The sequence below is a fragment of the Zonotrichia albicollis genome, chromosome 20, assembly GCF_047830755.1.
Source record: "Zonotrichia albicollis isolate bZonAlb1 chromosome 20, bZonAlb1.hap1, whole genome shotgun sequence".
Lineage (NCBI taxonomy): Eukaryota > Metazoa > Chordata > Aves > Passeriformes > Passerellidae > Zonotrichia > Zonotrichia albicollis.
This window is the reverse complement of record NC_133838.1, coordinates 9,630,818-9,656,973: the sequence shown is the minus strand read 5'-3', so window position 1 is coordinate 9,656,973 and position 26,156 is coordinate 9,630,818. Positions and strand designations below refer to the sequence as shown.

Genomic DNA, 26,156 nt, shown 5'->3' with positions numbered 1-26,156 from the left:
GGCCGGGGCGGGATGCGGCGGGCGGGGCCGGGGGTCCCGGGGGCACCGAGCCGCACGAGCTGCCCGGCCGCAGGCCAGCAGCGCTGCCCCTCGGGGCCCTTGAGCTTCCTCTCCCTCGGGGCAGTGCCCGAGCATCCCCGCCACGAGCGTCTGGGCATCACTTCAATAATAAACTTGCAGCTGAGCAGGAGCTGTCGTCACCGTCCGTCTCCTTGTTTAAAGCACGATGTCCTTGCTGCTCCTCTTAATTCCAGTTGTCCATGTCAGGCCAGAGTGAGCCAAGATGGCAGCACCATGCAGTTCTTGGGTGCTCAGGCTGTGAGCATTGAATGGTTTCTGTTAGCCATGGCCATGCCGGGGTTTGGCTGTAGCCCCTGTGTGACTCGTGTTGGCCATGCCAGGGTTTGGCTGTAGCCCTTGTGTGGCTCGTGTTGGCCATGCCAGGGTTTGGCTGTAACCCCTGTGTGAGCCGTGTTGGCCATGCCAGGGTTTGGCTGTAACCCCTGTGTGAGCCGTGTTGGCCATGCCAGGGTTTGGCTGTAGCCCCTGTGTGACCCGTGTTGGCCATGCCCCTTCCAGGACTTGGCTGTAACCCCTGTGTGACCCATGTTGGCCATGCCAGGGTTTGGCTGTAGCCCTTGTGTTGCTCATGTTGGCCATGCCAGGGTTTGGCTGTAGCCCTTGTGTTGCTCGTGTTGGCCATGCCAGGGTTTGGCTGTAGCCCTTGTGTGACCCGTGTTGGCCATGCCAGGGTTTGGCTGTAACCCTTGTGTGACCCGTGTTGGCCATGCCAGGGTTTGGCTGTAACCCCTGTGTTGCTCGTGTTGGCCATGCCAGGGTTTGGCTGTAGCCCTTGTGTGAGCCGTGTTGGCCATGCCAGGGTTTGGCTGTAGCCCTTGTGTGAGCCGTGTTGGCCATGCCAGGGTTTGGCTGTAGCCCTTGTGTGAGCCGTGTTGGCCATGCCAGGGTTTGGCTGTAGCCCTTGTGTTGCTCATGTTGGCCATGCCCCTTCCAGGACTTGCCTGTAGCCCTTGTGCCAGTCAGTGCCTTTAGCCATGGACATCCCAGCTCTTGGTGCTTTGTTGTCACAGCTTGGGCCATTGTTGTCACCTCTTGGTCTGTAAGCACACTGTCCGTTCTCATCTGTTTGGTATCAGAGTCGTGAAGGGTAGAAAACACCTCCAAGGTGATCAAACCCAACTTTACTTGAAGAACTGCTTCATCTCTTAAACCAGTGGAAGGTTCTTTGTGGCCAACACTTTGTAGTTGTGAAGGAAATGTGGGTGAATGTTTTAAGCAGTGCTGAAAATAATCTTGCCACGAGTCCAGTCCTCTTTCCTTCACACATGTAGTATTTAGTTGAAAGCTTTTTGCCAGGAATGAGGTTTCAGTTGTGTTTCTGCTTGAGTGGAAGAGTCAACAGTCCACTACAAGACTGAGCTGTCCAATTCCCTTTCCCCAAAGATGAAGAAGTTTCCCCATTCATTCTCCAGCTTTGGGAAAAACAAGAGCAGAGGCTCAACTTTTCCACTGGGGCATGGGAGAGAAGTTTAATTGCTGAATTTGTATCAGGGAACTCGAAACTTGTGAAAGTAATTGTTGATTAACATTGAAACTAATTGTTACCAAAGAGAAAACCAATTGTTACCAAAGAGAGCATGAGGGTCTCACTTGAGTGAGTTGTGTAGATGTTTGACTACTCTGCAGTTAGGGAGTGAAAATCATCTCTGAGTTTCTTAAACCTGTGTCTTTCAAACACTTCACTTTACAGGCTCCAGGAATTTCGTGGAATTGCTCCCAGAGTACATAAATGTGCAGGTCTTTGGGGGAATTGATATTGGCTAGCTGCAAGAAGTGTGAAGGGAAATGGCTGCATGTAGGGCAGTAACTTGAGAAATCTTGAATTAAACTTCATTGCCAGTGACTGAAATGTTGGTGGACATAAGGAAACACTTGTGCACCATGAGGACAGCCAGGTGTTGGAGCAGCTTGCTCAGAGGTTGTGCAGTCTGTGCTGGTGTCTCTGGTTTCTTTGCACTCATTGCCTTGACGTGCTCCTTTTATCTGCAGAGTCACTTGGTGTTACCTACAGAAAAAGAGAATGTTGCCTTTTTCCTTCCCAAGCTTGACACTTACCCACTGAGAAATAACAAATTCATCATCTGCTCAATCTCATCTTCATTGGTCTTGGGAAAAATCATTTCTGTCTCTGTTGGTTAATTATTCCCTGGGTGCCAAGTGTGGAAGTCTCCATCAGTTCCTGCTGCACGTGTCCCTGCAGGTTCTGGAAAGCTCCTCATGCTGTTGGCATTGACAATGTTCTCTGCTCCTGCTGAAGCACAGGGCTTCAGTAAAAGTCAGGAATGATCCAGGGAAGTGGTGCTGCCCTGGGCAAGTAAATTGGGAAAGAGGAAACCCAACTTGTCTGTGAGGCATCATCCCAAAGCTGCTTTTGCCACAAGATGCTCTTGAGGAACGTGGGGAGAGGTGAATCCTGGGCTGCTCCAAAGGCTGATGGAGCCTGTGAGGAGTGAGCAAACTGTAAATCAGCACACAGAGATCTCCTAATAATTAATGAGGTCATGGAAGACCTTAATTTCCCAGTTCTCTTCCCACAGTGGCCCAGTTCCCATTCTGCAGGAGGTCGTGGGTTTGGGTTCTCCCAAGTCTTGTGCCTAAGGCAGAACAAGCATTTCTTGTAAAAATTATTTTCCTTTGTGTGGAGAAAAATCAAGAGTGATTTAATGATTTCTTCAGACAGGAGCTTAGCAGTTGGTGGTGTTTTCAGAATTGTTCTTTGCAGTATTAGAATCTCTGCAATTATTCCAGAAGCACATCCACTGGAACTGGCATGTTGCAAATCCCATGGATAAGCAGTCACCATCTTTTAACTCAACAAACTAAAGGATAAAATTTTTGCCAATCTAAGACTGACAGAAGTTTATCTAATTTGATTTTTAATAGGTTTTGGTAAAGTTTTATGTCTAAATTGTTTTAGAGCAGGTTAATTTCTGCCCCAAATCAAACTGTTGTGTATGCTAAGAAAACATTTACTACATAAAATCAACTTGAAAGATATCTGCTAGTATGTTTTTTAGTAGTTTACAAAAAAAATTTGGCAATTCAACTTTAATTTGTGTATAATATAATTGTTTTGAACAGTTGATTGTTTTGACTGGAATGTTCATTTATTTACAACAGTTGTTGATAACTCCTTGGACCAGGCCAGACAGTTTGGGCTGTACTGAAATTTGACACTTGGACTGTTGGAAATGAATGTGGTGTGAACAGGTGAACACTTGGCTGTCCACATTAATAAAACAGATGTTTGCAAAAGATTTTTAATTTTGCATGACTGTAATTAAAAATTGAAGGAGAGCATCTTATTTAGAAAGTTTTGGTGCTGAATTACTCCAGAATGGTAGAAAGATGATGAAAATGTTTTTCTGCCAAGGATTGTGCACCTCTCAAAGGATGTTTTAATGTCAAAATCTTGGAATTGTCTTTCCAAAAATGAGCAAAATGGATCCCAGGCATTTAGGTTAAGTTGTGTAAAATACAAAAAGTTAAGTCAGCTCTTTGTGTCCAAATTTGTTTAATTTTAAGAGTAGCTGGAAGTATTATAGGGGTTACCTCTAGTTTAAAAGTGCATTGTGTCTAATGTCTTTGAGCTTTTTAGTAAAAAAAAGTGTGATGAGTAATTGTTGTGATAACCAAAGTTTAATACATCAGATTTTTGGTGACAAAGCCAAGACTTTAATTCTACACTTGGTCCTTTTCCCTTTTGATAGTTGGTCCACAGTCCCAGGGCAGGATAAATTGCTGCTGCCAGAATTCTTTCATTTCCTTTGGAAAGAGAGGAAATCTGAATCATTAGCCTAATAAACTAATGTTTAGTTGTCTAAATTTAGGTGAGAAAAACTCAAAACAGAATTAGCACAACTATACAGAGTTATTCCCACAGGAGGCATTTTGGAGTACTTCCTTTTTATTATTATTATCTTTTTAATAACTTCTTTGTGTATTTCTGCAAGTCTTGATATTACTTGAAAGAACATGAAAAAGATTTCATCTGCATTGAAATTCATCTTTATATGGTGCTGTTTGCAGACAACTTCAGGTTCAAACAGTTCACTCTCTTTATAAACTTAATTTACAGTGGGTTGGTTTATTTTTTCTCCTATTAGTAACATAACTAGTAGCAACTAATTACTAACATAATTAATCATCTTTCTGGATGAAACATTGAGTGATCTTCCTGAGGTTCTGGTGCTGCTGCTCCAGCCTGGATTGTCACTTTTGGCATTTCTTGGTTGTATTTCATGGATTGGTTTTCCCTGAAGGACACAGTGATGGCTCTCTCTGGATGAGCTCCATGGAATTAAGGGGATTCCATGCTTTGCAGAGCAGAACTTTCTCACCAGCCATACTTTTGAAAGCTTTGCCCAAAAGCACACATTTGTGATCTGGACAGTGCTGTGCTTGTGGAATAAGCTGAAATATGTGACTGAACTGAAACACTTGGTTTGGAGTCAGTAACTGCTGAGCATCACAGCATAAACACACATATTGTGACACAGACCCTGCTCTGATATTGGAGATTTTTATCTTTTGGAATTCCCATTTAGCTCTCCTTCCTCATGCTGAGAGAAACTGGAATTCTTTTGATTTCCCCTCATTTACAGCCTCAGTGTAACCAAAATCTCAGCATTAGTGGTCGTTTGTGTCTTACCAGCAGCAGAGAAGTTCAGCACAGAGCCAGGGGTGAAGTTTTGAGGGAAGAAATTCTTTGTTTGGAAACAAAGTCATTCTTGTGGATGTCTTGGTTTGATTGCTTGCTGTGTGGTTTGTGTCTGTTTCTAAATTGAAAAACCCAAAGCACATCCAAATCTGATATCTTTGCAATGACCATTGCAAGGAAATTTGTTGTTAATAACAAATATTAGGGAGAAATTCTTCCCTTTGAGGGCAGTGAATCCCTGGCACAGGTGCCCAGGGAAACTGTGGCTGTCCCCATTCCTGGAAATGTCCAAGGCCAGGTTGGATGGGGCTTGGGGCAGCCTGGGATAGTGGGAGGTGTTGTTTGCAACAAAATGATCTTTAAGGTCCTTTCCAACCCAAACCAAACTGGGACCTTGTGATTGCCAAGTGAAACCATCACATGTGGAGCTGCTTCCTTCTCAAATCCATGATTTTGTGTGTGAATGGGAGAAAGGCTTGGATCATCCTATGGTTTTTGTAGGTATAGATGAAACCCACCAATATTCCAGAAAAAATAAGGCTCTCTGCAACTTCTGTGTGTTTGACAAGTTCTTTTTGGCCCTATGCATGTTGGTAACAATATGCAGGTTCTGTGTGTGTGCTGGGTGGGGATGGAAACTATAAATTTGTTTGGAATTGGCCTGTGAATATTCCAAAAGCTCAGGAATATCAGAAAAACCTGGTGGCAGAAAGGGATGGTAATACTCTATGCTGAACTGCTCCCTGTGGTTTCTGGTGAATAATCCAGAATTCATAAAATGCAGAAATGAAAGGGGAGCAGCACATGCCTAAATCTTCTGTCCTGACACTTAAAAATTGAAGATGTGTAAATGAGATGGAAGGTAAAACTGTATTTCTTGAACAGAATGTAGGGAGCCACAAGCAGTTGGGAAATTCCTGCTGTTTTACATTTGGGATTTGCCTTTAAAAACTCCAATCACTGTATTACCTAAATCTTCTGTCCTGACACTTAAAAAATGGAGGTTTGTGAGATGGAAGGTAAAACTATTTCTTGAACAGAATGTAGGGAGCCACAGGCAGCTGGGAAATTCCTGCTTTTTTACATTTGGGATTTCCCTTTTAAAACTCCCATCACCATCTCCACTGTATTACCTAAATCTTTTGTCCTGATACTTTAAAATTGAAGATGTATAAGTGAGATGGAAGGTAAAACTGTATTTCTTGAACAGAATGTAGGGAGCCACGAGCAGCTGGGAAATTCCTGCTGTTTTACATTTGGGATTTGCCTTTAAAAACTCCAATCATTGTATTGCCTAAATCTTCTGTCCTGATACTTTAAAATTGAAAATGTGTGAGATGGAAGGTAAAACTATATTTCTTGAACAGAATGTAGGGAGCCACAAGCAGCTGGGAAATTCCTGCTGTTTTACATTTGGGGTTTCCCTTTAAGAACTCCCATCGCCATCTCCAGTGCATCACCCTCAGCCTGGATTAGGAACAATCTCTCCAAGTGTTCGCGTGGCTCAGGGAAGCCTCAGAGCACGCACCGTGCCGAGCTCGCTCTGTCGCTGTCCCCAGAGGGGTTCGGAGCCTGTCCCCGGGCAGGGGTGGCGCTGTCCCCGCGCTGTCCCCTCGCTGTCCCCGCGCTGTCCCCTCGCTGTCCCCTCGCTGTCCCCGCACTGTCCCCTCGCTGTCCCCGCACTGTCCCCGCGCTGTCCCCGCGCTGTCCCCTCGCTGTCCCCGCGCTGTCCCCGCGCTGTCCCCTCGCTGTCCCCTCGCTGTCCCCGCACTGTCCCCTCGCTGTCCCCGCACTGTCCCCGCGCTGTCCCCGCGCTGTCCCCGCCGTGCCGGGGTCCCGGAGCCGGCCAGGGGGGGCTGTGCCGGCCGGGCCGCTCTCGGCTCTATGGCTGTGACCCCGGCAGGTTCTCTTCCTGCCGCAGCCTTTCCTTTCCTGTGGCAGGTGTGTGCAGCAGCCCGGCTCTTTGTTACCCCGGCTCTGCCCTCCCCAGGTGCTCCGAAGGTACCGATCCCTTAGGGCTGGCCGTGCTTTGGGGGGAGGCGGCTCCGGCAGGACCTGCTGGGGAATTCTGCGGAGTTTGGCGGTGCTAGAGGTGCAGCGTGGTTGGCTGCTCCCTGCGTGGTATCCCTGCCTCCATCCCTGCCTCCATCCCTTCCTGCCATCCCTCTCTGCCATCCCTGCCTCCCATTCCTGCCTCCATCCCTTCCTGCCATCCCTGCCTGCTATCTCTGCCTGCTATCTCTGCCTCCATCCCTCTCTGCCATCCCTGCCTCTCATCCCTGCCTCCATCCCTTCCTGGCATCCCTCTCTGCCGTCCCTGCCTCCATCCCTTCCTGCCATCCCTGCCTGGCATCCTTGCCTGGTATCCCTGCCTCCATCCCTTCCTGCCATCCCTGCCTCCATCCCTGCCTCCCATCCCTGCCTCCATCCCTTCCTGCCATCCCTGCCTGCTATCCCTGCCTCCCATCCCTGCCTGCTATCTCTGCCTCCATCCCTGCCTCCATCCCTTCCTGCCATCCCTTCCTGCCATCCCTGCCTCCCATCCCTGCCTCCATCCCTTCCTCCCATCCCTGCCTGCTATCTCTGCCTCCATCCCTGCCTCCATCCCTGCCTGCCATCCCTGCCTGCCATCCCTGCCTGCTATCTCTGCCTCCATCCCTGCCTCCATCCCTTCCTGCCATCCCTTCCTGCCATCCCTGCCTCCCATCCCTGCCTCCATCCCTTCCTCCCATCCCTTCCTCCCATCCCTTCCTCCCATCCCTTCCTCCATCCCTGCCTCCATCCCTTCCTGGCATCCCTGCCTCCCATCCCTGCCTCCCATCCCTGCCTCCATCCCTTCCTCCCATCCCTTCCTCCCATCCCTTCCTCCCATCCCTTCCTCCATCCCTGCCTCCATCCCTCCCTGCCATCCCTGCCTGCCATCCCTGCCTCCATCCCTTCCTCCCATCCCTTCCTGCCTTCCCTCTCTGCTATCTCTGCCTCCATCCCTGCCTGCCATCCCTGCCTCCATCCCTCCCTGCCATCCCTCCCTGCCATCCCTGCCTGCTATCTCTGCCTGCCATCCCTGCCTCCCATCCCTACCTCTATCCCTGCCTCCCATCCCTGCCACGTGGAAAAGTTCAGGCGATGCTTCCTCAGCTCACCCCACCTCCCTCAAGAACAGCGATGGAAATTTCAATTCCTTTTTTATTTTATTTTTTTTTCATGTCTTCTCAATTGAATGAGTCCTGGAGTGGGGGTTATGCTGTGTGCATAGAGGGACAAGGAAACTGCAGGCAAGCTGAGAATCATTTCTGACTACTTTTAATTGCAGTTCTCTTAACATCTGCTTCCTTTCCACAGTTTGCTTATGGGTATGTTAAAATCTAGGATCAAACTTCAGAAGCTTGCTAGAAAGACATTCTGTGTGTGTAAAGTAGATACACTGTTTGTTTATTTCTTAATGGAATTCTCTCTTTTGTATACAAAGCAATACTGTAGCCATAGGGAGCTTCTCTCTTTATACTGCACAAAAATAATCTATGAATTGTTTGATTTATGGATGACATGGCTATGTTGAACATCATGAAGGTATGGATCAGCTTTTTAGTTATTTCAAATTAGCATGTTGTATTGAAGTGTAAATGTGTGTCCTTCTGTCCTCCACTCCCAGCAAAGGCAGTTTAGTGCTGAGGCTGTGACACTGCTCCCTCAATGTACATCTATTAAAAACCAGGGACATATCTGGTGGAATTTTATTTGGTTTATAAAAGCAAAGCTGTCTTTTTTTACAGTTACTTTTAAGCAAGTCACATTGCTTTCAGAAATACCTCATTGTTTTGTCACCATTTCTGCATTCTTGTTTCATTTCATTCATTCATTTATTTGTTTTTTACAGCCTGAGTAGGCAGAGCACCACTTTGTGTGCAGTCCTAGCTAATGAGGCAGTCACTAAAAAATACAGCCTAAAACATTGAATTTCACTAATACCAAACTTCAACTGTTCTGTATTAAACCCTCATGGAGTTCAATGATTAAAACCACTAAGAATTATTATTCTCTGGCAAATATTTGCCGAGATGACTTAATGAAGGTGGTTTGGAATATTGGATTATTGAGTTTTGTTTTACAAATACCAGTGTGTTTTGAGGACTGAGTTGAAGAGTTGAAGCCTCAGTATTTGAACAGAAAACTCTGTTCCTGAGACTTTTGTAGGAAAGTCTTTTATCAAAGATATGTGAGGTGTTGAGGTGCCTTTCTCCTTAGATCTGGCAGAGGAAATGCCATCAGTTCCAGGTTTGCCCCTCAAGTACTTTTGTTCCATTTCTCACTAAATCTTAAAAAATCTGAGCAGAAGAAATAAAAGGAATTAACAGTGATGAAAGGAGGAAGCATGAGGACTGGAGAGAAGGAATTGCCTTGCAGAACTGTAATAGAATAATGTAGAAATAGTAATTTGGGCATTATTGTTCACATTTCTGTGTGATACAAGACCATAATCCAGTTCAAAGCTAATGTACATGATTTATTAAAGTGTCACATTTTTGTAACTGGTGATACACAAAATTTCCTCCTGAGGTGCCATTAAATAAGAATATTTAATGTCTTATTTAATGACATCTCAGTGACATAGAAGTGTGTAACTGAGAGAATACCCCACATTGATGATGAAAAAAAATACATAAGCTCTAAATTCAGGGACAATCCAGTTATAGACTTATAGAATGAGTATTTTGTTTGGGATATATATATATATATATTTATGTGTATGTAGATACATATGTGTACACACACACAATCATCCCAACTTTCCCTGGTTTTCTCCCTTTAAATTTACACTATGTGGGAGTTCTGATGCTGTTCACAGTCACAAACTAGATGGTGGCTTAGATAAAGCTGCTGGTATTGTCAGATGCTGGAGTTCCTAAAGCCATAGCCTAAACCATTGAATTTTATCAATTTATAGGTTTATAAATAGGTTTATAAATATTTTCAGGGAAAGCTTTTGACCACGGACACAGATCTTCCTCTGTACCTAAAAACATTTTGAAAGAAGATGAAGAATCTCTTCCTATCCTCACAAAATAATGAGTGAAGAAAAAAACAGGGTTGTTTTTTCCCTAGGATGACCTTGTGTTTGGGTTCCTTCCAGGTAGATTGTAAATGTTTTCCAGCTTCTCCAGAATGTTTCTGGGAGTCCCTCACTCTCTTGCAGGTGCTGTTAGTGTTTCTTTGAATGAAACAGTGAGAGAGATTCACACTGCAAAATTTATCCCTTGGTGATACAAGCATTCCTGGGGTTTTCAGCTGTTGGCAAAAGATTTGTAAGCACCAGAAGAGGAGAAGGAATATTTCGGGTTTGGGTGTGTAAGGCAGCCAGGGTTGTGGAGGACCTGGAATATTTTCCCCCAGGTACTTTGGGTCTCGAAAGATTAAAGAACTCCTTTGATACAAATCTACCATGAGAAAAGGATGAGCTTATCTCAGCTGAAAATTCCCTTCATCCCACCATCAAAATCTGTTGGAGAAGATAGAGAATTCCTGACAGGAAGCAAAAAAGGACCGAGAAAAGTTCAGTGTAGAGTCAAGGACCTGGGCTGTTGTTTTGCCTCCAAAAACTTCATGCTCTGATATTATTATCAAATGGCAACAAGTTCCTCTCCATGTTCTTCTCTTCTTCTCCCAGCCCTGCTGTCCCTGTCCTCAGCAGTTTCTATGAGCACTTGCTATATCCAGTATTTATGGGGATTAATTTTACTCCTGTAAATTAACAGTCATGTTAATGGGCTCCTAGATCAACATTAAACTTCCATCTTGCAGCCACTCCTGAGATCATTACAGCAGGAACAGAGCTCAGGCCTTGCAAACCTTCCTGGGAGCTGTTTCCTTACTCTTTCCCTCTAGATAATTCCATGGAGAAGACTTGCATCAGCCTTGTGGAACTGTATCCTTTTTTTTGTTTTGGTTTGGTTCTCTTTTACTTTTCCAGCCTCAAGTGTCTGCTCAGAGAAACCAGAAAGTTCTGCTGAGGTATCCAAGTGACTTGATGGACATGCCCTCACTATTCCATGTGTGTCCAGTTAAGCTGAAGGAGCTGCTTTGTCTTTGCAGAGGTGTTGGGAAGGGACATTTTGCCATCAAATGACCTCTGGGACAGTCTGTTGTCATCCTTTCCTAGAGCTGCCTGCTACCAAACTGATAGCTCCTGAGAAATACAGGATTTATCAACTAAATCACTCAAGTTAAATGAAATTAGGGCTCATCCCTTTGCTCTCAAATCCCATTACTTTCCCTAAGATGGCTTAAGAATTGCAGTGTGAGCAGGATCTAGCAGGGAAGAAGTGTAGGGAAAGGAGAGAGGGCTTAAATGAATTACTGTTATCTCTTGGGCAGAAAAGAAGGCTGCTAATGAGTTGGACATTCTGAAGGAAACTTTAATTATTCTTCTCCAGGCACCATCCAAGATGCCAACAACTTCAACATCTGTCAGAGGAAGTTTCATGCAGCCAGATGTTTGTGCAGCACTCAGCATCTGGGTCTTCTGTGCTTATGCTCACACTGACACTCTCTGTGTTGGGAAGTTAAACATTGCATTTCCCTGTTCCTGGAAAGGGGAAAATTCCCTCTAAGAGAGGTGAAACCCTTGGGCCTTTGCAGTGGGAGCTGCCCAAGCTCCTGGGTTTTATTTCTATTCAGAAGGAATGAAGGTTTGTGGAGTATCAGGGCAGCATCTGTGGCCTTGACCTGGTACTGCTATCCCAGGTGGTAGAGAAAATTGACATTCCCTTTCCTCTCTCCTCTGGGAAGCAACACTATTTCTAAATTTTCCTTGTGTGCCTTTTCTGTGCATTCTGAGCTCATTAGGGTGAGTGTGGCTTCTCAGTCTTAATTCATAAAAATTTGCTTGAGGCAAGGAAGGAAGGAAGAGGAGGAATTGTGATCCTTCAGCTTGGTTTTGATCAGATGCTTTTTAGCAAAGTACATGGGCAGCTGACCAAGATAATGACACAGTGCTTTCCTTTTTTACAGTTTGAAGATAAATCTGATGCGGTATTTGATATTACAGAAAAATGTAAGTATTTCTATTTATTCTCTAATGTCATAGTTTCACAAAGCCTTTCTTGGAAGTGTCATTGCTGCTGAACGAGGCTGTCTTGCCCTCATCCCAGCCCTTCCTGCTCATTCCCTCCTGCATTTGTTTCTCCACAAGTGCTCCAAGTGAGGTGAATGGAAATTAATAGTTTTTCTTTCTTTGGTTGGTTTTACTCAGTTCAGCTTCTGCTTCAGAGTGGTGAGGGCAACTGAACCCTTTCTATGTCAGCAATGTTTTCACATTAATGTTGACATGAAAAGGCTGAGAATATTCAAGGAATTGCAACATCAGCCAGATTAGGACATTCACACCTTCATTACGCATGAAATTGGTCAATTTTCTGACAGTTCACTGGGATGTTTTTCTCCCTAGGTGGTGAAATTCTGGATGCAGAGATGTCTGAGGATGCTGAGCACAACTTAGCACCTGCCCTGGACAGCTTGTCCTACGGAGCACCCAACCGAGCAGGAGCTGAGAATTCACTGCAGGGTGATGATCATGATTATTTTCTGAACTCTGGGGATCTTGCAGGCATACCTGTTGTTGGGAGTGACAACGAAGATGAGCAGAATTTCACTCCAAAAGACACTCTTTCTTCAGCAATTCATGATGAAGATCATCTGCAAGAGGGCAAGAGAGTTCCAGATCATGAACTGGACAGTGAAAAAGAAATTCAGGTTCAGAATGCAACCCAGAAGGATCTCACTTCCCCCTTTGAGCAGGGCCCTGTATTTAAATCACTTCGAAAAGATTTTAGCAGAACACGAGATAATGGCAAAGAGACTTTTTCAGCCAAGGACAAGAATAGAGAAGGACATTTTCAAGAACGTGAAAAACGGTTGGAAAAAATCCCTAAAGATATGGATTCTAGATTGAAAAGCAGTTTTCTTGACAAAGCAGGTAACTGTTGCCATCATAGAGCTGGCTGCCCAGCAAAGAGGAAGAAAGAATTAGAGAGAAATCAGCAGTAGGGCTAATTATTAAAAACATCACCTTGTTGGAGAGAGCAGGCAGAGCTGTGTGTAGGGGGAGCATTTTATGAAGAATCCTGAAATCCAATGAACTCAGTGTTAGGAGGAGGATTTGCAAAGGGCTTGGCAGTGTCAGGGAGGTCTCATCCTCCTCAGCTTGTTACAGAGCCTCAACACAACCTTTGTTGTTGTGGTTTCCTAAACCAAGCTGGGTGACAATTCAAGCTTCCTTTTGGTTTTTCTCACTGGTTTTTATAGACCATGGAGCTTCTTAAAAGAAAAGGTGATGAAGTTTAGGTTAAGTTGGTGGCCAGTAAAGATTTTTTTGAGCATAACACCAATTGTTCACTAGTGCCTAGGCATTTAAAGCAGTGTGGATTTGATAGTATCAGGGAAAGGCTTGCTAGAAAGGAGTTAGTGTAAGCCAGAACATTGAAATCTGCTTTTCCTGGGAGGCTGCTCCCCTTCTTCCTCCAATACTTGTGTCTTGGACTTCATCCAGCCAACATGGAAAGAACCAAAGATGCCTAAAATCCCTTTCTCATTTGACAGTCTCCATAATCTTGCTGCCCACACATTTATTTTTGTCTTCCCAAGCTCTGAAAGTTACAGCAGAGCAGTGAATGAAGGAGTTAAGAATAACCAAGCAGGAACACATGGTTTAATCTTATTCAGCACAGGGAGGGTGAGCCAGCACGTGAGGCACTGCTTGTTCACATTCACAGCTTCTAGTTCTGAGGTTTAAACTTTAAATGTTCAGCAACAGCATCTTCAAATCAGTGCTTCCAGGTGGCACCAATGATAGAGAAGCAATAAAGAGATCTTTAAAAATAAAGTTACAGATGTATCTCTACTTGTAACTTCAGTTTGAAGTCAAGGGAAGAATGTTTCTGTACATAAGATGTATTTCAGAAAGTTGTAAACACACACAGTTAAAAGATTAGGTAAAGTAGTCAGTAGTTGAAACCAGAATGATGAATGCTCGTGGAAATATCCAATATCTAGGCAAATCCAAAGTTTTTAAATGATATATTCTAAAAAAGCAGAAGATGCTATTTCCTGAGAAGAGGGGAAAAGGCAAAAGAACAGAACAGCAAAGAAAATGCTGGAAGATGTTGCTCTGAAAAGTATTTTGTGATTTAAATGTCAAAACAGGGGAGTTCAGAACCTGCTGAGGTGTGGAAAATTCTGAATGAAGAATTTGCATCGGAAGCTTGCAACTATTTTGCTGGAATGGGAAAATGATGATCCAATAGAATAATTAAAAAAGAGCCAATTCTCTTTAGGGATTACCACATTTGCTACAGGGAGGAGAAAGGGAGTAGTTGAATAGTGGTGAGGTGCTGTCAGCCATGGGGTTGGGGAGCAGGATGAGACTCTGATAGTTTTAAAGGAAATGCATTGGAACCTGTATTCATTTCTATTTAATGTATATGTTTTCCTCAGTTCATAATCAAGTAGAAGAAACATTACGGACGCAGTTAGCGCCACAAACTCCAGAAACTAACTTCAGGGTAAGCTATAGATCTTTCAACCACTTTTGCAAGTGCAGCAATATGCTGGAATAATTCAAAATACGTATTTTGTATTTGAGTGTAAATTTGAGTGTTAAGGAAACTGATCTTCTGACTCTTAGACATCTTTGCTGCTTAAACAGTACATATAATTTTGTAAAAATTTCCTGAGCCTCTCTATGGATTGAGGATTCTTTTGGTAGCCACTTTTCTTGTTCAGCATGGTTGGAGTGACCGGTGAGCCGAACCTACAGCTGGATGCATCCACCTGACCTGCTGCTTTTTTTCCACATGAGCCAGGGAAGAGCTGTATCCACAGGAGACACTCCCAAACCACCAACTTACAGAGCTGGGTGTTTTCTGCTTTGCCCAGAGGAGTGCAAAGCCTTGGGGGTGGGATGAGAGAGGGGGCTGCAGGGAGGTTGAGGCAGCAGCTGCTGCCCAGCATTTCTCCCACCTTGGCAGGACCCAAATCTCTTGGTCTGCAGCACAAACTCCCCTTGGCAGCAGCCCAACTCCTCATGGCAGATGCAGGAGGGTGAATTCTTTTTCATATTATTGTTTCAGGAGTCTAGCTACCTATTTTCTAGTAAGGAATCTATTGGACAAGAGCTGGGGAATTCCTTTGCACCAAATATTAGAATTAAGAAGGAGCCTTTGGATGACGAATATGCTAAAGCTATGGCCCCACAGCAGGGACTATTAGACAAAATTAAAGATGAACCTGGTAATTCTGAGGTAAGTTTCCCATTGCATTTCTCATTTTGGTCTGACAGCTGACCGCTTAAGCTGAACAAAAATTCAGCCATTTATTTGGTTTATTGACCGAAATTTAACTTGAAGAACATAGTTTAGTAGAAGGATTTTTCCCTCTTACACTACTATAAAAAAATTACCCACCTTCCCCCTCAACTTTTTGATGTCTTGTTACCTTGTCTCTGAAAATGTTTTTCTTTTCAGTAAGAAACAAAGCCAAGTGCTCTAAAACTTCTGTAACTAAATCTGTGGCTACGTAGACACTTTATCTAACTAGGAAATAAACTGTAAATCACATTTTGTTAAATAATTTATGAGTGCTCATAATTAGAGATATTAATTAAAGCAGCTAGTGCTGCTACTTCCTTCTTAAAAGCTGCCTTTGCAAGCATAGTAATTCTTGTTTTAAATTAGCACTTAAAGGACTTAGCAAAATATTTAAGTACTTACACACCAGTGAAGTCAATTGAAGTATGTGTTGAAGTGACTTTCTCATTCAAGACTGACACTTTTTGTGATGATAGAGGTAAAACTCAGTAATTGCAACCTGGAGAATTTCTGACCTGTGGATTGAGCAGTGCTGGGGCCGGGATTGCTGAGCTCCAGCCAAAACCTGTGCCTCTGGTTTGCTGTGTGACACCAGGGGAACGAGCTGTGCTGAATTCCTGGCTCCTCACTGCTCATATCTGGGTTTATATCAGATTTTATTTGTTAAAAGTGTGCAAAACTTCCCAAAATGATGCATCCCTCTGTACCAACATGTGAGTGTTGGTGTTCTGTGCAGGTGTTAGTTTATAGCATCAGTCTCTGTCCTTCTGCTGAAGCTCCTCTGCTCTCTGGGCCTGTCTTCCCAGCACTTTTTCTTCTTTTCCCATAAATACTCTCAATTGAATAAGTAAAATATTTGCACCTTCAGATTTTACTGTCCTTCTGATTTGTTCAGTCTCTGTGGGATTGTTTGGGTTTATTTTTCCTTGCACCTGTAGAATGTCAAACCACGTGTAGATTAGTTAAATCTGTCTCTTCTTTTGTCCTCCCAAGATGGCATCTGCTGTGTGGATTTGTGTGGAATGCAAGGCGAGATGTCTGTGGTTATCAAAGATCATATTAATAAATAAAAATGAAGACTTGAAGAATTTAAATGTCAAATATCGTATGGTTCAAAAAATTCCTTCCTGGAGTAAAATCCTGTGATTATCAACTCTGCCTGATACTGGAAAAGTAGGAGAACTGAGTTCATTTTGTTTTGCTTTAGATTGGAATTATTATGGGGGGGATTTAATGGATTTTTTTTAATATTTCCTGAAAGATAAGAGCATTTCTTGCTGTAACCAATAGTTGGAGCTGAAGGTTTTTGGCTTTCAGCACTGTTAAGCTGCTGTGAAACTGCTTGATCATGCACAGTTGATGTCAGGATTTGCCTCCATTTCTTTTCCTACTCTTGACTAATGATACAATTACAGTTAAAGTGCTTAAAAACCTGTATGTCTGCAAATGATTAATTTTTAAATAATAATAATAATAATAAAAATGATGCTTAAGAATCTCATCACAGCATGCCCATACCCAGCTTTGAGCTTCTCAACCTGAGATTTGATTGTTTCAGTCTGATGGTTCACATGCTCAAGGAATACCACTGCCTGTCTCCTGGGAAACATGTTGAGAAATCATTTGCTTGTCTAGTATAGAAATTCCAGTTTTTCCCACAGGACTGAGAGGAAGGAGTGCTCAGTGGAGGTTGTTGTGGGATTTTGGGAGCTGGCAGAAGCTGGGGGAGCATCTCAGTGCCACAGGGAAGGGAGAGCTTCCTTTTGCTTAGTGATTCTGAGTTGGTTTCCCTGGCAGCCAGGCAGCAACTGTGAATTTAGCTCAGTCATAACATGACATCATGCCACACTGCTCCCAAACCACTGGGAGTAGGCTAAATCTTATCATCTCTGGAGTTCCAAGAGATGATGTTGTTCAGTCTATTGAGATTTCCATGTGGAATGTTCCAAGCTGCTTTCTGGCTCACATTTCTGGGGAGAGCAGGGGCAGGAAGTGCTGGCAGTGTGAACTCAGCCAGTCATTTAGAGCATGTCAGCTATTCCAGCAGCAGCTGGCCAGGGATTTTCTCATCCTCTACCAAATGTGAGGTGATTCCCTTCATGCTGGAGCTGGGACTGTCATGGTCCAGCCTTGGTTTGCTGTAAAGCTTCACCTTAGGCTGCTCCAAGGTTTTAACTCCTGGTTAAAACAGAACTCTCCCCTGCAAGATCCCAGCTCTATTTCCTTGCTATCCTCCTTTATGTGAAGATAAAACTTCTTTCCCAGAACAGGGGCACTTCTAGCTGGAAAGTTGGAATGGAAAGCAGAGATTTCCTTAAGTTTTACTGAATTCTGAGGTGTCTTGGAGTGCAGCTGCAGAGGGGTAAATGAGCCTTGCTTGGTCTTATCCTATGCAAGCTGTTCCAGCTCCAGAGCTCAGCCCCCAAGGGCACTGGGTGCCAGAAGCCAGCTCGCTCTCAGACCAAGGCCATGGGACAGCCCCTAGCAAGCAGAGAGATATTCAGCTCTTAGTGATCAGGCAGCTCTTGTGATTTCAGCTTTGCTTGCTAGGTAGCTTTTCCCTTGGCCTAAGGCTCCAGCAGACGGTAGAGAGAGGAGAAGCAGAAGGCGCTGGCTGTTCCACGAGTATGGCTTTATTGTAGGGGTCCGTGAAGGGTCTCAGCTCTTCTTCTTCCGAGTTAGTAGGGGTACAGTATGCTACTTTTATACCCTTGGCCTGGATCCAATCCTGACCAATGGCAAAGGTGTTAGAGTGACCATAAGTGACCAATGGTAGGGTTTAACACAATATTGCCTTACATGGCTGTAGGGATAAGGTACAAGGCGGATGTCCCTGGAGACAGGAAACTTCTTTGCCGCTGTGTCAGCATTCTATTCTCCAAGGGGCCCTGGCTAAACCTGAGGGGTTTACTACAGAGGGGGATGCAGCAGCAGCCCCACCTGTCCATTTGTGCCCCCTCAGGTGTGGTTTGCTCTGAGCAGGAGCTGTTTGTGCTGCTCACTTGTCAGCCAGCCTTTGGAGCAGGCTTAGGACAGCCACTCTTCCCTGAGGTTCAGTGCAGCATTGTGAAGGAATGGAATCATGTAAGCTGTTATTACATGTGTGTGTTTGTTCTCCTTTCCCTTTGTTCTAGGAGTACGGCCAACAGCCAAAATCTCAGGAAGGGGAGCTGAAAATCAGTGCTGTATTTTCAGTCAGTGGCAATCCTCTTGGTAAGGAATAGGCGAGACTAATTTCATTTAAATCTGTAAAATGTGTCACCTTTGCAAATACTGCAGGTCACTCTGCATTTCATTTGCTGTGTCTGATCCCAGTAGGAATGAAGAACTAGTTTGGTTTAGAGAGAATGAAATTGAGATGATTATAAAATAATTGTGGTTTTGAAGCATAGAAAAATTGAATGTGAAATGCATAGGAGAACTAACTGAATGTGTTAAATAGTCTTAAGCTGGAGGAGGGCTGATTTAGATTAGATCTTAGAAAATATTGTTCTCCTGTGAGGGTGGGGAAACCCTGGCACAGGTTGCCCAGAGAAGCTGTGGCTGTCCCTGGATCCCTGGCAGTGCCCAATGCCAGGTTGGAGAGGGCTTGGAGCAACTTGGCATAGTGGAAGGTGTCCCTGCTCCTGCCAGGGGGTGGAATGGGATGATCTTTAAAACCCCTTCCCACCTAAACCCTTCTGTGATTCCACAAAAGGGATGTTAAAAGTTCATTCTCCATCTTCAGAGTAGTTATAAAAATCTGCTATGGAGAAAACCAGCACAGGGCATTTATTTGTGGAGAGTTCATCTGCTATTTGATTCTCCTCTAGACTCTGACAACCCAAATAAAGCTCTGAGCTTGTGCCTGCCCCTGCACACCAGTTAGCTCTTTGTAATGGATCTGGAACACTGACTCTGTGTTTTCTCTGTGTGGTTTTTTTTTAGTTCCACAGCTGTCATCAGGTTTCCAGCCTGCTGTGGCATCCTCTGGCATGAGTAAAATGCTCCCCTCAGTTCCAAGCACAGCTGTTCGGGTTTCCTGTTCTGGCTGTAAAAAAATCCTGCAGAAGGGACAAACTGCCTACCAGAGGAAAGGCTCCACCCAGCTCTTCTGCTCCACACTGTGCCTCACTGGATACACCATTCCAGCTTCTCGCCCACCAGCTTCTACCAAGAAAACCTGCTCAAGCTGCTCAAAGTAGGACAGTGCTTTCATTTCTTCTACTAATAATTGATATTCAAGCAGATAATGAAAGGCTTCAGTTCTGTTCTTGTGCCCCTTGCTGTGTTGGTAGTGCTGCTCCTCTTATGCTTCCCTTCAAAAATTGGTGGCTGATGCTGTTCTTTGTTAATTGCTCTGTCTGCTTGCAGTTCCATTTCCTTAATTGGGTTTTACACACACATAGCTTTTAAATCTTTCTGTGGTGCAGAAAGTGTCTTCTCTTTTTTATATTTAAATGAGCCAAATATGAAAAACTGTGTTTCAAAAGGTCCAGCATCCGCCTGCCATTTCAAAATGTCATTGCACTCTCAAAATTATATATTTATAATAAACATATATATTATAATATATAATATATTATATATATTTATAATATATATTATAATATATATTATAATATATTATATAACATATTATATAATATAATATTTATAATATATATAAATATATATAATATATATATTATATATTTATAATAAATAACAAGAGTACCTTTTCAAAAAGTATTTTATGCATTATTTCTTCTAAAGAAAAACAGATTTATGAATCCCTAAAATGAGGTAACACATGGGTAGTTAATGTATTCAAGGTTTCAGTTAAATGGATGCACCCTCTCCTGGAGAATGTTTAGTCTCCAGAATAAGCAAGAACACCAAGTTGACATGAAACCCACATTAATCCTTTATCTCTGTGTTTGTTTTTCTTTTTCCACAGAGAAATTCTAAATCCAAAGGATGTAATCACTGCCCAGTTTGACAACACAGACTTCAGTAAGGATTTCTGCAGCCAGTCTTGTCTGTCCACATATGAACTGAAAAGGAAACCCATTGTCACCATCCACACCAACAGCATTTCCAGCAAGTGCAGCATGTGCCAGAAGAACGCAGTGGTAATTTCCATTTTCCTCATTTAAATTTTACCTCAGCACAACTTGCTGTCTCAGAGATGACCACAGAAATTCTTTCTATCCTTGCTGTTTATTCTTTTCCTTGCAGATCAGGCATGAGGTGAATTACCAGAACGTGGTGCACAAGCTCTGCAGCGACGCCTGCTTCTCCCAATTCCGCTCGGCCAACAACCTGACCATGAACTGCTGTGAATATTGTGGGGGATACTGCTACAGTGGCTCTGGCCAGTGTCACATCCTGCAGATAGAGGGACAGTCCAAAAAATTCTGCAGCTCCATATGTGTGACAGGTTACAAGCAGGTATATGTGATGGGACGAGGGGGAATGGATTCCCACTGCCAGAGGGCAGGCTTAGATGGACATTGGGAAGAAATTCCAGGCTTAGGTGGATATTGGGAAGAAATTCCAGGCTTAGGTGGATATTGGGAGGAATTTTCAGGCTTAGATGGACATTGGGAAGAAATATCAGGTTTAGATGGATATTGGGAGGAATTTTCAGGCTTAGGTGGACATTGGGAAGAAATTCCAGGCTTAGATGGATATTGGGAAGAAATTCCAGGCTTAGATGGATATTGGGAAGAAATTTCAGGCTTAGATGGACATTGGGAGGAATTTTCAGGCTTATATGGATATTGGGAAGAAATTCCAATCTTAGATGGATATTGGGAAGAAATTCCAGGCTTAGGTGGATATTGGGAAGAAATTCCAGACTTAGATGGATATTGGGAAGAAATTCCAGTCTTAGATGGATATTGGGAAGAAATTCCAGGCTTAGGTGGATATTGGGAGGAATTTTCAGGCTTAAAATAATATTGGGAAGAAATTGCAGGCTTAGATGGACATTGGGAAGAGATATCAGACTTAGAGGAATATTGGGAAGAAATTTCAAGCTTAGATGGATATTGGGAAGAAATTCCAGGCTTAGGTGGACATTGGGAAGAAATTCCAACTTAGATGGATATTGGGAAGAAATTCCAGTCTTAGATGGATATTGGGAAGAAATTTCTGGCTTAGATGGATATTGGGAAGAAATTCCAGTCTTAGATGGGTATTGGGAAGAAATTCCAGGCTTAGGTTGATATTGGGAAGAAATTCCAATCTTAGATGGATATTGGGAAGAAATTCCAGGCTTAGGTGAATATTGGGAAGAAATTCCAGTCTTAGATGGATATTGGGAGGAATTTTCAGGCTTAGATGGATATTGGGAAGAAATTCCAGACTTAGATGGACATTGGGAAGAAATTCCAGGCTTGGATGGATATTGGGAAGAAATTCCAACTTAGATGGATATTGGTAAGAAATTTCAGGCTTAGGTGGACATTGGGAAGAAATTTCAGGCTTAGGTGGACATTGGGAAGAATTCCAGGCTTAGATGGATATTGGGAAGAAATTCCAGGCTTAGGTGGACATTGGGAAGAAATTCCAACTTAGATGGATATTGGGAAGAAATTCCAGGCTTAGGTGGACATTGGGAGGAAATTCCAGACTTAGATGGATATTGGGAAGAAATTTCAGGCTTAGGTGGACATTGGGAAGAAATTTCAGGCTTAGGTGGACATTGGGAAGAAATTTCAAGCTTAGGTGGATATTGGGAAGAAATTCCAGTCTTAGATGGATATTGGGAAGAAATTTCAGGCTTAGATGGATATTGGGAAGAGATTTCAGGCTTAGATGGATATTGGGAAGAAATTCCAGGCTTAGATGGACATTGGGAGGAATTTTCAGGCTTAGATGGACATTGGGAAGAAATTCCAACTTAGGTGGATATTGGGAAGAAATTCCAGTCTTAGATGGATATTGGGAAGAAATTCCAGGCTTAGGTGGATATTGGGAAGAAATTTCAGGCTTAGGTGGATATTGGGAAGAAATTCCAGGCTTAGGTGGATATTGGGAAGAAATTTCAGGCTTAGGTGGACATTGGGAAGAAATTCCAGGCTTAGATGGACATTGGAAAGAAATTCCAGGCTTAGATGGATATTGGGAAGAAATTCCAGACTTAGATGGATATTGGGAAGAAATTCCAGGCTTAGATGGATATTGGGAAGAAATTCCAGGCTTAGATGGACATTGGGAAGAAATTTCAAGCTTAGATGGATATTGGGAAGAAATTCCAGGCTTAGGTGGACATTGGGAAGAAATTCTTCTCTGTGAGGGTGGGCAGGCCCTGGCCAGGCTGCCCTGAGCAGCTGTGGTTGCTCCATCCCTGGAAATGTCCAGGTTGGACAGGGCTTGGAGCAAGCTGGGATATTGAAAAGTGTCCCTGTCCATGGCAGGGATTGGAACAGGATGGGCTTTAAGGTCCCTTCCAACCCAAAACATTCTGGGATTCCATGGTTCTGTATTTGGACAAAATACAAAAAAAAAAAAAAATCCATCGAATTTTTTATTAGATTTTAAGTGTTTTAAGAAACACCCAATTTACTGGTTGGTTATTTCAGTTACTATATTGGTTTAAGGTAACAGCTTTTGTCATTTCAAGAATAACAGAATCATTGAGGTTGGAAAAGCCCTCCAAGATCATCAAATCCATCCTTAACCAAACACCCAATGCCCACTAAACCATATCCCAAAGTGCCACAGGTCCAAGTGGGTTTTGAACATTTCCAGGGATGATAATTTGCTGCTTAATCTTTGCCCAAATGTGTTGCTCTGATTTTTCCTCACCACTGGACCAACTACCAGACAATTCCAGTGTGGGAGAGGACACAGTGGGACTCTTGTGGCTTTTTTAGCCAATATTCTCCTTAAAGAATATTCTTTATTAAATTGTTGCCTTTGAATTAAGTGGAAAGAAAAAGTAATAATTAGTCGATAATTATGATTTTAACTTATAAACTTTTCATATTTCTTTTTTATTATTGAAGACCTGAGCATTTAAGAGAACCTTAATTTATTATAATAGCTCAATTAGTTCGGAATTATTTATTCTAATGCAATTACTTTAGGAAAAATTGCCCTCTGATAAAAGAATGGAACTTTATTTTATGACTTGACTCTGCTGTCCCATTATCCAGGCCACTTAGGTCAAGGAAGGCTTAATGAATTGAAAAAAAAAAAAATTATGGTAAATGTATTTCATCCAGAAAATTGCCTTCAGAATTAGTTGTCCTCTGAAACAAATCTGGAGATAAAATTAAATAAGCTGGAAACATTTTCATGCTGCTTTTATATCACACAGCAAAACCCCATATGTGATAATTCTCTTGAAAATGCAGTATGTTCAAAGCTTATAAGATTAAGTCAAATCTATTTTTAATTGATTTTTAAATAGTATTCAACTCAATTGTCAGGTACATTCTGATAGTTTCTGGAGGTTTGTGGGTGTTTTAAAATCCTTAAAAGATTTTATTCTGTTCTGTCCTGTGAAGAGCTGGAATAGCTGCTGATAGAACAAAGTGCATTTTTAAGGCTGTCATATTAAAATAATCTGGTGCATTAATTCTCAAAGTTTCTTCCAAACTTAAAGACCTTAAAAAAAACCTTAAACACAGAAAATGTGTCTATGAAAATCAGGCTTTTTCCTGTGTTTGTAGACCACACACTAAAAACTGTGATTATTACTGGAATAAGAATCTCTTTCCCATTTTGCTATCAAACATCATCATTTGCTTCTCCCTTTAACTTGTTTCCTCATCTCATCAGTGGGAATATTGTTTATTTACAGAGCTGATACATTAAAAACCATGAGGAAAATGTCAATTCCCTCAGCAATTGTTGGAAGTTGTCTGGTACAGGGTGCAGATCTGTGCTGGTACCTGTAGGAATGTTTGCAGTACCCAGAGAGCCTGGGAAGGTGCTCAAAGCACAGCTCAGATCAATGAATCTGCACCATAAATTCACAGCTGTAAAACAAACTCTGTTTCAAGCACGTTTTATAAATATTTTCTATATTAACGACAATTTCCAGGTTAATAAAAAAATGCCAAGTTTCCCATAATTAAACAATTTCCCTGTTTCTACAGAAGTCAGCTAAAATTACACCCTGCACACTGTGTAAATCTCTGAGATCTTCAGCTGAGATGGTGGAGGGCACAAATAACCTGGGGAAGATGGAACTGTTTTGTTCTGTGAACTGTTTGTCAGCATACAGAGTAAAAATGGTCACTTCTTCAGGTAAGCTCATCCCTTTAGTTCTATAGAAGCTTCATTTCCTGTGGCTCATACCCCAGCTTTATTTGTCTTGAAAGTTAAGGCTGATATTCTTTTTTTGGGAGGGTGGGAAGTGATTTTTTAAGTGCTGAGAATGGAAATGAAAGCACATTCAATTGTAGGTAAATGTAGCAGTGACAGTGCAGCTATTTCAATTTTGGTTTTAGGGAACTCCACATGATAACCAATCTTAAATCTATTTTATTTTTGCTCTTGCAAGTACTGCTGGTGGTTTTTCCTGCTAGACAAACCTTGTGTGGACATCCCAGTGCTGGGACTCTCCTGGCCTTTGTTCCCTGGGATGATCAGCTTTATTACCTCTGCCCACCATTGCATGGAGCTAGGCAAACATTTTCAGCTATTTTTCATGTGGAAATAGAAAAATGCTGACTGACATCCTAGGGATAGTGGGAGATTAATTAAATTTCTGGCAAGCAGCAGGCACAGCAGCTGCAGTGTCTGCTTCTGAATCTGTGGAAACATCGTCGTGGGCTTCTGTCTGTGCCTTGGCTCATCACTCAGACTCTGGTTTTGTATGCACTGTGCAAAATTAGCTGCAATACCACTTGATGTTGCATAAATCACTTTTTCTTCTCTGTTTCACCCTCAGGTTGTCAAGTTCAATGCAACAGCTGTAAAATCTCAGCAAACCCTCAGTATCACTTGGCTATGTCAGATGGGAGCATACGAAATTTTTGCAGCTACAATTGTGTCGTAGCATTTCAGGTGTGACATTCTAGGATTTCTTTTTAGCTGGAATTAACAGAATGCTAAATTGATGGTGGAAATATACCCCAGGTGTAAGATAAAATGTCAAATAAAGCCTATTTCTTTGTTTTCTCACAGAATCTATTCAACAAGCCCACAGGGCTGAACTCCTCGGTGGTGCCCCTGTCTCAGGGCCAGGTCATTGTCAGCATCTCCTCGGGGACAGTGGCAGCCACTGGCACCACCTCAACCGTGTCCCCCAGCTCCACCAGCAGCCCAGCAGCAGCAGGGCTCCAGAGATTGGCTGCCCAGTGCCAGCAGGTCACCTTCACCCGTTCTGTTGTGAAAATCAAGTGTCACCACTGTAACAGATCATTTGCCACCAAACCGGAACTGCTTGACTACAAGGTAATAAAGATCAGGGCTTTCAAAGCTCTTTCTTTGTCCGGTTATCTCGGCTGTTTGAGGGGCCTGGAAAGGCCCGGGGTGGCCTTGGGGCAGCCCGCGTATCGAAGGACGAGAAGAGGCTTCAGTTCTTCTTTCGGTTTTTATGTTTATTAATTGTTTATCTAAAAGATTTTCTTTCAGCCGAACAGAGCTCTGCTCAGCAGCCAGCCATGAGCACACTGTGCTGCCCTCCGGGGCAGCCACCTATCTTTATACCCATGGTTACGTGTACAATATTTATCATTTTTCCCCAATACCATTTATTCTTATAACTCGGTGCACTTTCAGTAATAACCAATCCCAAAGTGCCACCATCACCACAGAAGATGGAGAGAGAAGAAGAAGAAGAAGGAGGACAGGACACGCCCCAATTCCTCCATCTTACTTCTCTAAACCCCCCTGTACAGAAATCCTAAACCCTGTTTCTTACCCTCTAATTAACCAATCCCTTCACCATTCACCCCGGTGAAGCCCTCATCCTTGTCGTCTCCCGTGTAGGATCAAAGTCCAGCCACCAGACACTTCTGGCAACATTCCAGGAGTCCCGAGCCCCCCAAGGTGGTCTCGGTGGCTCAGCATCTCAGGACTGAGATCTTGAGATCCGACATTTCTTCACAAAAAGAATTGTATTTATTTGC

The 26,156-nt window shown here is 43.1% G+C and overlaps 1 protein-coding gene across 9 annotated transcripts in view; it reads left to right on the top strand.

Moving 5' to 3' along the window:
* Positions 1–26,156, top strand: part of LOC102060644 (zinc finger MYM-type protein 4) — a 43,397-nt gene that overhangs the window by 314 nt on the left and 16,927 nt on the right. For 2 of the 9 annotated variants that reach the window (XM_074555771.1, XM_074555769.1), the window contains exons 2-12: positions 11,750–11,792; positions 12,186–12,713; positions 14,231–14,298; positions 14,866–15,036; positions 18,237–18,315; positions 19,030–19,282; positions 20,021–20,195; positions 20,302–20,514; positions 24,177–24,327; positions 24,974–25,089; positions 25,210–25,479. In XM_074555771.1, the coding sequence (XP_074411872.1) occupies positions 11,750–11,792; positions 12,186–12,713; positions 14,231–14,298; positions 14,866–15,036; positions 18,237–18,315; positions 19,030–19,282; positions 20,021–20,195; positions 20,302–20,514; positions 24,177–24,327; positions 24,974–25,089; positions 25,210–25,479 (2,067 nt within the window). Of the gene's footprint in view, positions 1–11,749; positions 11,793–12,185; positions 12,714–14,230; positions 14,299–14,865; positions 15,037–15,447; positions 16,276–18,236; positions 18,316–19,029; positions 19,283–20,020; positions 20,196–20,301; positions 20,515–24,176; positions 24,328–24,973; positions 25,090–25,209; positions 25,480–26,156 lie in introns of those variants that run through there. The other 7 variants (XM_074555774.1, XM_074555770.1, XM_074555775.1 and 4 more) reach the window with 7 other exon arrangements.